The sequence below is a fragment of the Salmo salar genome, chromosome ssa12, assembly GCF_905237065.1.
Source record: "Salmo salar chromosome ssa12, Ssal_v3.1, whole genome shotgun sequence".
Taxonomy (NCBI): Eukaryota; Metazoa; Chordata; class Actinopteri; order Salmoniformes; family Salmonidae; genus Salmo; species Salmo salar.
In genome coordinates, this window is record NC_059453.1 from 45,808,319 (window position 1) to 45,819,936 (window position 11,618).

The 11,618-nt window shown below is 41.8% G+C and overlaps 1 protein-coding gene across 6 annotated transcripts in view; it reads left to right on the plus strand.

Moving 5' to 3' along the window:
- The window catches only part of LOC106565279 (N-terminal EF-hand calcium-binding protein 1), a 61,676-nt gene extending 56,916 nt beyond the window's left edge, over positions 1–4,760 (plus strand). For 3 of the 6 annotated variants that reach the window (XM_045691404.1, XM_045691406.1, XM_045691407.1), the window contains 4 exons: positions 317–426; positions 776–853; positions 1,382–1,485; positions 4,466–4,760. In XM_045691404.1, coding sequence (XP_045547360.1) covers positions 317–426; positions 776–853; positions 1,382–1,485; positions 4,466–4,491 — 318 coding nt within the window. In that variant the 3' untranslated portion in view covers positions 4,492–4,760. The remainder of the gene's footprint in view (positions 1–316; positions 427–775; positions 854–1,381; positions 1,486–4,465) is intronic. The other 3 variants (XM_045691405.1, XM_014132215.2, XM_014132214.2) reach the window with 3 other exon arrangements.
- Positions 4,761–11,618: the final 6,858 nt, after the last annotated feature.

Here is an 11,618-nt window from a genome sequence, read left to right on the forward strand (position 1 = left end):
CTTTTCTTATTTTCCGATAGCTGCTTTTTTAAAAGAACGTTTTACTTGAGATAACTGATATCTGGATGTCTTACCTACCTTAGTTGAATGGCCTGACTGTAAAACCTAAGTTATACCTTATGTACATAAGCAAGGCAACAACTAAATGAGCTACCTAAAATGACAATCTTGCGTACTTGCCTTGAGGTCAACATTTTTTTGCAGCTAATTGTAGTTATTGCGTTGCTTAAGTTGCTCTGTAAAGGAGTCTCTGCTAAATGACCAAAATGGAAATGTATGTAAATGTTGCGTTTCATTGTGGTCTCCGTGCCAACAGAACATCCTGCTGGTGCAGACGCAGATGTCGGCAACGGAGGACCTCGAGGAGTTCCAGAAGCTGCTCAAGAGCTATGTGGACGCCACGTCCAACCACAGCGACAACTTGCAGTGAGTCAAATCAAACAATCAAACTTATTTTATCAAGCCCTATTTTTTTTTTTTTTTACATCAGTATGAAGTGCATTACAGTTACCCGGCTTAGATACAAAAGCACAGAGCCTAAGAATTAGTGACATACTTTTTCATAGGTAACATTGATTGATCAATTAAAAGACTTTCAAAAAACAGCCACAGTTATGCATCATGATGAATTTGTGCCTTTAGTTCTCCTTTAATGCAAATGAGATCTTATTGACTGACTGGGCCAGATGCTAACTTCAACTCTCTTGCGCTCTTTCCTCTCTCTCTTTCTCCTTCTCTTTCGCCCTCTCTCTCTTTCTCTCTCTCTCTCTCTTAGTGTGTCTATCCAGAAGCTCCCAGGAAAGTCGTGCTACATAATGTATGAGTTTTGGCAGGATCGTATCTCCTGGATGAGGTGTGTGTGTGTGTGTGTGTGTGTGTGTGTGTGTGTGTGTGTGTGTGTGTGTGTGTGTGTGTGTGTGTGTGTGTGTGTGTGTGTGTGTGTGTGTGTGTGTGTGTGTGTGTGTGTGTGTGTGTGTGTGTGTGTGTGTTGTTTGTTTGACACTGGCAGGCTGCTCATCTCGCTGATGGAAGCTCTCTCCACTGATGATTAGCAGATGGCCCATCTCTCATGTCATGATACACACACTCACACACATACACACCATTTCCCAGGGTTGATTTATACACACCAATATATACAGTATGCCATCTGCAGTATAGCTCAAACTCTGATACTGTAATATTTGCGTTTAATGTCTTTGCATTCAATAGTATGTACATTTACATTTTCTTATAAATTGATGTGCATATCTTCAGTGCAAAGTATTATGTAATGTTATTTATTAGCTAAGCTATTCCACTTCAATATTGTTAATAAGGATGATTGTCATACTGTAATGTCAAGTCTATTGCTTGTTGCTGTGTTCCTGTCATTCCCTAGCTACCTGCAGTCCAATGCCAGTAAGAAATTCCAGCGCTGTGTCATTGATACATTGGAGGATTCCGAGCTTGTGTCTACCATGCTGCTCCCAGGTAAACTCAAGGGTGTGTGTCCATGTGTGTTTGTGTTCGATTCATTACCTACCTATATTTACAGTATCACTTGTGTTTTCCTGCAAATGTTTTCACATTATTGCTCACCAAAAGATCCCAAACATACACAATAAAATGTCCTGAGGCAAGTACATCGTTTCACACTGGTCTTTGAGCGATTACAGGAGCTTAACTATGTCTTGGGAACAAGACATACTCCCTATGGCAGGGTTCCCCAACTGGCAGGATTCCCCGAATTTGGCCCCGGGTGATTTTGTTTATCCGCCCAACCCCCCACACTGACATAAGACTGTAAAAACACCAGCCAATCAGCTACAAGTCATTTTAATTTTAGAAAACTGTTCCAAAGTGTTCCCACACAAAGTAGAGAGATCTACAGTTGAAGTCGGAAGTTTACATACACTTAGTTTGGAGTCATTAAAACTAGTTTTTCAACCACTCCACAAATTTCTTGTTAACAAACTATTGTTTTGGCAAGTCGGTTAGGACATCTACTTTGTGCATGGCACAAGTCATTTTCCCAACAATTGTTTACATACAGATTATTTCACTTATAATTCACTGTATCACAATTCCAGTGGGTCAGAAGTTTACATACACTGAGTTGACTGTGCCTTTAAACAGCTTTGAATTCCAGAAATTCCAGAAAATGATGTCATGGCTTTAGAAGCTTCTGATAGGCTGATTGACATCATTTGAGTCAATTGGAGGTGTACCTGTGGATGTATTTCAAGGCCTACCTTCAAACTCAGTGCCTCTTTGCTTGACATCATGGGAAAATCAAAGAAATCAGCCAAGACCTCCGAATATAATTGTAGACCTCCAAAAGTCTGGTTCATCATTGGGAGCAATTTCCAAATGCCTGAAGGTACCACGTTCATCTGTACAAACAATATTACGCATGTATAAACACCATGGGACCACGCAGCTAACATACCGCTCAGGAAGGAGACGTGTTCTGTCTCCTAGAGATGAACATACTTTGGTGCGAAAAGTGCAAATCAATCCCAGAACAACAGCAAAGGACCTTGTGAAGATGCTGGAGGAAACGGGTACAAAAGTATCTGTATCCACAGTAAAACGAGCCCTATATCGACATAACCTGAAAGGCCTCTCAGCAAGGAAGAAGCCACTGCTCCATAAAGAAACCAGACTACGGTTTGCAACTGCACATGGGGACAAAGATTGTACTTTTTGGAGAAATGTCCTCTGGTCTGATGAAACAAAAATAGAACTGTTTGGCCATAATGACCATCGTTATGTATGGAGGAAAAAGGGGGAGGCTTGCAAGCCGAAGAACACCATCCCAACCGTGAAGCACAGGGGTTGCAACATCATGTTGTGGGGGTGCTTTGCTGCAGGAGGGACTGGCACTGCACTGGAATCATGAGGGAGGAAAATTGTGGATACATTGAAGCAACATCTCAAGACATCAGTCAGGAAGTTAAAGCTTGGTTGCAAATGGGTCTTCCAAATGGACAATGACCCCAAGCATACTTCCAAAGTTGTGGAAAATGCCTTAAGGACAACAAAGTCAAGGTATTGGAGTGGCCATCACAAAGCCTTGACCTCAATCCTATAGAAAATGTGTGGGCAGAACTGGAAAAGCGTGTGCGAGCAACGAGGCCTACAAACCTGACTCAGTTACACCAGCTCTGTCAGGAGGAATGGGCTAAAATTCACCCAACTTGTTGTGGAAAGCTTGTGGAAGGCTACCCGAAACGTTTCACCCAAGTTAAACAATTTAAAGGCAACGCTACCAAATGTTAATTGAGTGTATGTAAATTTCTGACCCACTGGGAATGTGATGAAAGAAATAAAAGCTGAAATACATCATTTTCTCTACAATTATTCTGACATTTCACATTCTTACAATAAAGTGGTGATCCTAACTGACCTAAGACAGGGAATGTTTACTCGGATTAAATGGCAGGAATTGTGAAAACTGAGTTCAAATGTAGTTGGCTAAGGTGTATGTAAACTTCCGACTTCAACTGTACACTGAGTGTACAAAACATTAGGAACACCTGCTCTTTCCATGACATAGACTGACCAGGTGAATCCTATGATCCCTTATTGATGTCACTTGTTAAATCCACTTCAATCAGTGTAGAGGAAGGGGAGGAGACAAGTTAAATAATGATTTTTAAGCCTTGAAACAGTTGAGACATGGTGGCGCAGCGGTTTAAGGCACTGCATCGCAGTGCTTGAGGCATCACTACAAACCCGGGTTCGATCCCAGGCTCTGTCACAACCGGCCATGACTGGGAGTCCCATAGGGCGGCGCACAATTGGCCCAGCATCGTTCAGGTTAGGGGAGGGTTTGGCTCATCTTGCTCTAGTGACTCCTTGTGGCGGGCCAGGCACCTGCAGGCTGACTTCGGTTATCAGTTGAACGGTGTTTCCTTCGACACATTGGTGCAGCTGGCTTCCGGGTTGGGCGGGTGTTAAGAAGCGCAGTTGGGCGGATCATGTTTCGGAGGACGCATGACTCAACCTTCTATCCCGAGCCGGTTGAGGAGTTGCAGCGATGAGACAAGATCGAAATTGGGGAGAAAAAGGGGGTAAAATGCAATACAAATTGTTTCAGTCAAATATTGTATCTGTTTGAGGTTCTTGTGGTCTACAAATCATTTGTAATTGTTCCAACTCCCTGACCATCACCTCAAGAAATAACATCCCGCTGCTGAATCTAGTTGATGATCCCTGCCCTATGGAGACGGACCAGAAAGCAGACCTGGGTTCCACAATTTTTTATTTCTATTTATTTTAACCTTTATTTAACTAGGCAAGTCAGTTAAGAACAAATTCTTATTTACAATGACTATTGCAATTATTCTATTGGTTCCAATGTGCCGGGCAAGTTCAATCAATCCCAGCAAGTATTTGAACCCAGGTCTCCTAGAAAGGAATTGTTATTTACCCATTTATCCCTAACTCAAATGAAACTCCTCTCTTTTTTTTCCTGTAGCATCCTGGTGGATTATGACTGACTAACTAGCAGCTGATCATGTATCCCGCCCCCCCACACACACACAACACAACCTCGAGACAAGAAATTCAACATTTCATCCAAGTTTTTCGGTTCAAAGCTACCGGACACGCAACACTGTGTTAAAACAGCATCTTGCGGCATCTTTCTTATGTACCAGTCAAACGTTTGCACACACCTACTCATTCAAGGGTTTTTCTTTATTTTGACTGTTTTCTACATTGTAGAATTATAATGAAGACATCAAAATTATGGATTAAAACATATGGAATCATGTAGTAACCAAAAAAGTGTTAAACAAATCAAAATATATTTTAGATTTTAGATTCTTTAAAGTAGCCACCCTTTGCCTTGATGACAGCTTTGCATACTCTTGGCTACCTCATGAAGCTGGTTGAGAGAATGCCAAGAGTGTGCAAAGCTGTCATCAAGGCAAAGGGTGGCTACTTTGAAGAATCTAAAATATAACATATACACTGCTCAAAAAAATAAAGGGAACACTTAAACAACACAATGTAACTCCAAGTCAATCACACTTCTGTGAAATCAAACTGTCCACTTAGGAAGCAACACTGATTGACAATAAATTTCACATGCTGTTGTGCAAATGGAATAGACAACAGGTAGAAATGATAGGCAATTATCAAGACACCCCCAATAAAGGAGTGGTTCTGCAGGTGGGGACCACAGACCACTTCTCAGTTCCTATGCTTCCTGGCTGATGTTTGGTCACTTTTGAATGCTGGCGGTGCTTTCACTCTAGTGGTAGCATGAGACGGAGTCTACAACCCACACAAGTGGCTCAGGTAGTGCAGCTCATCCAGGATGGCACATCAATGCGAGCTATGGCAAGAAGGTTTGCGTGTCTGTCAGCGTAGTGTCCAGAACATGGAGGCGCTACCAGGAGACAGGCCAGTACATCAGGAGACGTGGAGGAGGCCGTAGGAGGGCAACAACCCAGCAGCAGGACCGCTACCTCCGCCTTTGTGCAAGGAGGAGCAGGAGAAGCACTGCCAGAGCCCTGCAAAATGACCTCCAGCAGGCCACAAATGTGCATGTGTCTGCTCAAACGGTCAGAAACAGACTCCATGAGGGTGGTATGAGGGCCCGACGTCCACAGGTGGGGGTTGTGCTTACAGCCCAACACGGTGCAGGACGTTTGGCATTTGCCAGAGAACACCAAGATTGGCAAATTCGCCACTGGCGCCCTGTGCTCTTCACAGATGAAAGCAGGTTCACACTGAGCACATGTGACAGACGTGACAGAGTCTGGAGACGCCGTGGAGAACGTTCTGCTGCCTGCAACATCCTTCAGCATGACCGGTTTGGCGGTGGGTCAGTCATGGTGTGGGGTGGCATTTCTTTGGGGGGGCCGCACAGCCCTCCATGTGCTCGCCAGAGGTAGCCTGACTGCCATTAGGTACCGAGATGAGATCCTCAGACCCCTTGTGAGACCATATGCTGGTGCGGTTGGCCCTGGGTTCCTCCTAATGCAAGACAATGCTAGACCTCATGTGGCTGGAGTGTGTCAGCAGTTCCTGAAAGAGGAAGGCATTGATGCTATGGACTGGCCCGCCCGTTCCCCAGACCTGAATCCAATTGAGCACATCTGGGACATCATGTCTCGCTCCATCCACCAACGCCACGTTGCACCACAGACTGTCCAGGAGTTGGCGGATGCTTTAGTCCAGGTCTGGGAGGAGATCCCTCAGGAGACCATCCGCCACCTCATCAGGAGCATGCCCAGGCGTTGTAGGGAGGTCATACAGGCACGTGGAGGCCACACATACTACTGAGCCTCATTTTGACTTGTTTTAAGGACATTACATCAAAGTTTGATCAGCCTGTAGTGTGGTTTTCCACTTTAATTTTGAGTGTGACTCCAAATCCAGACCTCCATGGGTATATAAATTGGATTTCCATTGATTGTTTTTGTGTGATTTTGTTGTCAGCACATTCAACTATGTAAAGAAAAAAGTATTTAATAAGATTATTTATTTCATTCAGATCTAGGATGTGTTGTTTAAGTGTTCCCTTTATTTTTTTGAGCAGTATATTTTGATTTGTTTAACACTTTTTTGGTTACTACATGATTCCATTTATGTTATTTCATAGTTTTGATGTCTTCACTATTATTCTACAATCTTTTACCCAGATTTTAGAAGTGATGCAGAAGCATATTTAATTTCTTTAAAAAAAATAACCATCCGTCAGGAGGTACAGACAGCATTAGGCATAATGATTATGGCTCCAGATTACACAAAAAAAGCTGTTTCAGGTGTTTGAAAAATTCAAACTTCTCCAACCCCCAGCCATGCTCAAGTTGAATGGCGCCCATGCCATCGACTAAGACTGGTCATTACCGTAATGTGCTGTTTGTTTGAAAAAAAGGGGCAAAGCAAAAGCAGCAGAGATGAAAGTGATTCGCAAAAGCCAATTGCGATTTAAAAAAATAAAATAAAAGCTAGAATTCATCACATGGCTTGAATCAAAAGACACTAGTTTAGTCATAGTGCATTTCAACAGCAGGAAGATATTATATAGTTACTGCAACATGATGCATGCTTTTTAATGACTTGCTTGATATAACTTGCTTACTCTTCAGTATAATTGAAGAGAACAACTGGGGCTTGCAGTTTAAAATGCATGCAGACCAACGTTTCACAGAGTCTCTGAAATTTGTCACTTTGCATTTTCGCTGCATAGCCTGAAGAGAATGTCTTTCCTTAGATAGGAACCAAACTGTGATGTTGTGTTTTGAATGCTGAATGGTTCCTATTGTTGGGTGGGGGACGTATTGATGTCGCACCCCGCTGCTTTCTTAGTCTTACATAAGGGACCCCCTGCGACGCAACCCTTTTATATTTAGGTTTTCTCGTGGTTATGTTTGTTTGAGTTACATTGCCCGTCTTTTTAAAGGAGTTTGTCCCAGATAATTTACCTGTTTAAAGAATGTATGTATCGACATAGAGATATTGTAGTAATACATTTTCCCTCAATCTTTCCATAGTTGAATTTATTTCATTTGTAAGATAATAATAACAATAAGAGAATCAGGCATATTCATGTGTATATGGGTGTGTTGTCATTGTGCTTTTGTTGTAATTTAAGTATATTTTTCATGTAGAAATTCAACATATTAACTTTAATAAAAGTCCATGGCCAGTCAGCCTACTCGACTGTTTTGAATTTCTACTTTAGGTATACAGGTACACTTAGAAAAAAAAGTTATATTTAGAACCTAAAAGTGTTCTTCAAAGTGTTCTCCCATGGGGATAGCAGAAGAACCCTTTTGGAACCCTTTTTTCTAAGAGTGTACTGTCAATAAAAGGTTATTAGTTCAAACCTTTTCTCTACTAAGTCTTTTAAAGTCCACTGTAGTTGAAAGCGATTACACATTTAGAAACTTCATTTCATGAGCATTTGGCAGGCTCGCATCGAGCACAGCACTTTCTTTCCATATTGTCAAGACTTCTTGCCAAGAAAAACGATTCATTTTAACCTCATGAATAACAGTTTGTAAGACACGGTGACATGACAGAAAAAGAAACAACTCCCTTTGCATAGAAATGAAGATGGCAGGGAAAGAGCTTGACAAAGGCCCTCGTCTCTCCTTGACAGTGAAATTAGTTTGAGTGTGTCGCTGTTGAAATCATTGTCAAGTACTTCACGCTCAGATGCGGTGTGGTCATTGTGTCGTATGTATGGTATATGGAGAGAGGCTATCGGAGATTTATTGAGAGCAAACCTGAAGGGCTAGTTTACCCCACACAGATTAAGCGTGTTCAATGGAGATTCTCCATTCAAAGTGCTTTTTAGTCCATGACTAGTCTTAATCTGTGTCAGGGAAACCGGCCCAAAGAAATACGATACTAATAGGGACACGTTTCCGGGACAGAGATTAAGCCTGGTCTTGAACTAAAAAGCAAACTCAATGGAGAATATTGAAAATGCTTTTTAGTCCAGGATTAGGTTTAATATGTGTCCAGAAAACCGCCCCATAGTTCTGTTAATTCTGTGGGCATACCTTTGGTGGCATCGTATATCCTTTGTATCATATACTTTGTAGTGTGTGTGTACCAGAAGTCCTCACAAGGATAGTGAAAAAAGGAAAAATCTGACAAGTGGGGACATTTTTCCGGTCCCCACAAGAAAAAAGGCTATTTTAGGCTTAATGGTTAGGTTTAGGTATTGGGTTACAATTAGGGTTAGAATTAGCTTCAGGATTAAGCGTTAGAATTAGGAGTTAGGGTTAGGTTTAGTTTTAGGGTTAGGGGTTTAGTGTTAAGGTTAGGGTAGCCTCATTGCAAACCAAAAAAGGGAAGCCTGGAGAAGTTCAATGGCAGAAATCAGTTAAAGAGGGGTCAGAACCCAGTGTAAATCAGTGACACCTCGCAACACGTAAAACCAATCAAATGCCTTGTTTGGGCAGAGCTCCAAAGGTGCAGATTAGTGCCGTAGGAGCAACAGTGCATGAGGCCAGTTTATTTTTAACAAAACAAAAAAAGCAATTTTGACAAAACATTTTAGAACGTTTGCAGCACGCTGTTTTTCACAGCCTTTCTCTGTTATTTCTAGATGTGCTAAAGCTGCAGCAAGAGGGGAGAAATGGTCCACAATGCCAGCCATATCAATGTATTTTTTTAAATCTTGACGTTTCTGAAGTGATATTTGGCTGTAAAGGCTAGCATGAGGGACAAAAAGTAGCATCCTACTTCAATTTCTCTCACGATTATAAAGCCAACAGCATATTATTGACCTAAAAGGTTGACTATGTTAGCCCAGTTACTAGGGTTGCAAAGGGTCGGAAACTTTCCGATATTTCCAGAAATTTTCCATGGGAAGTTAAGCCTGGGAATTTTAGGAATTTTGCGTAAATTCATCAAAAAAAGTTAGCTTATAACAGTGAACCTTTTTTGTGGGATACACATAAGGCAATTCTAGGTCTTGTGGCATATTTTGGTTAAACTATCCCCAATTCAATGGAATTGCAACCCTCTGCATGCTCAGTGCATTCTTCCATCACATGTGAAGTGCACTCTTCCATCACATGTACAGGTGATTCTCAAGATCTTGCACACTAATGAGATGTTATTGAGCCCACACTACTACACTGTCTGAGCCAAGGACTACATGCTTTCTGGTAAGTTTTGATTACAATACTGGTTGGGGTGAATATATTTTATGACATATATTATTTTTTGTTAACTAGTAAATAGTAGCCTACAGCAAAGTGTGTTTAAATGATTTCTAACTTGTTAATTTCAGCGAGTTTGTTTTTGCTACCGTGTGGGTTTTAGCTTGCTAGAGCCTGCTAACTGAGGAGTGTTAATTCACCTGTTTCCATACATGTTTCATTTTTAAAACATTTATCTTACAAAGGAGTTGTTTCATCTAACTACTTAACTATTTACAGTGAGGGAAAAAAGTATTTGATCCCCTGCTGAGTTTGAATGTTTGCCCACTGACAAAGAATAATTTTAATCTCTATAATTTTAATGGTAGGTTTATTTGAACCGTGAGAGACAGAATAACAACAAAAAAATAATGTCAAAAATGCTATAAATTGATTTGCATTTTAATGAGGGAAATAAGTATTTGACCCCCTCTCAATCAGAAAGATTTCTGGCTCCCAGGTGTTTTTTATACAGGTAACGAGCTGAGATAGGAGCACACTCTTAAAGGGAGTGCTCCTAATCTCAGCTTGTTACCTGTATAAAAGACACCTGCCTACAGAAGCAATCAATCAGATTCCAAACTCTCCACCATGGCCAAGACCAAAGAGCTCTCCAAGGATGTCAGGGACAAGATTGTAGACCTACACAAGGCTGGAATGGGCTACAAGACCATCGCCAAGCAGCTTGGTGAGATTATTCGCAAATGGAAGAAACACAAAAGAACTGTCAATCTCCCTCGGCCTGGGGCTCCATGCAAGATCTCACCTCGTGGAGTTGCAATGATCATGAGAATGGTGAGGAATCAGCCTAGAACTACACGGGAGGATCTTGTCAATGATCTCAAGGCAGCTGGGACCATAGTCACCAAGAAAACAATTGGTAACACACTACGCCGTGAAGGACTGAACCTGCAGCGCCCGCAAGGTCCCTCTGCTCAAGAAAGCACATATACATGCCCGTCTGAAGTTTGCCAATGAACATCTGAATGATTCAGAGGACAACTGGGTGAAAGTGTTGTGGTCAGATGGCATCAACTCAACTCGCCATGTTTGGAGGAGGAGGAATGCTGCCTATGACCCCAAAACACCATCCCCACCGTCAAACATGGAGGTGGAAACATTATGCTTTGGGGGTGTTTTTCTGCTAAGGGGACAGGACAACTTCACTGCATCAAAGGGACGATGGACGGGGCCATGTACCGTCAAATCTTGGGTGAGAACCTCCTTCCCTCAGCCAGGGCATTGAAAATGGGTCGTGGATGGGTATTCCAGCATGACAATGACCCAAAACACACAGCCAAGGCAACAAAGGAGTGGCTCAAGAAGAAGAACATTAAGGTCCTGGAGTGGCCTAGCCAGTCTCCAGACCTTAATCCCATAGAAAATCTGTGGAGGGAGCTGAAGGTTCAAGTTGCCAAACGTCAGCCTCGAAACCTTACTGACTTAATGAAGATCTGCAAAGAGGAGTGGGACAAAATCCCTCCTGAGATGTGTGCAAACCTGGTGGCCAACTACAAGAAACGTCTGACCTCTGTGATTGCCAACAAGGGTTTTGCCACCAAGTACTAAGTCATGTTTTGCAGAGGGGTCAAATACTTATTTCTCTCATTAAAATGCAAATCATTTTATAACATTTTTGACATGCGTTTTTCTGGATTTTTTTGTTGTTATTCTGTCTCTCACAGTTCAAATAAACCTACCATTAAAATTATAGACTGATCATTTCTTTGTCAGTGGGCAAACGTACAAAATCAGCAGGGGATCAAATACTTTTTTCCCTCACTGTATCTATACATGGAATTTTATTTTGTATTTTTTAACACATTTTTTTCTAATCTTTACAGGAAAATGCCACAGGCACTATCTGATGTGTGGAGACATTTCACTGCAGCAAATGTAGAAGGTAAAGCTATATACATTTGCAAATACTGTGGCAAATCATATGTGAAGATTGCA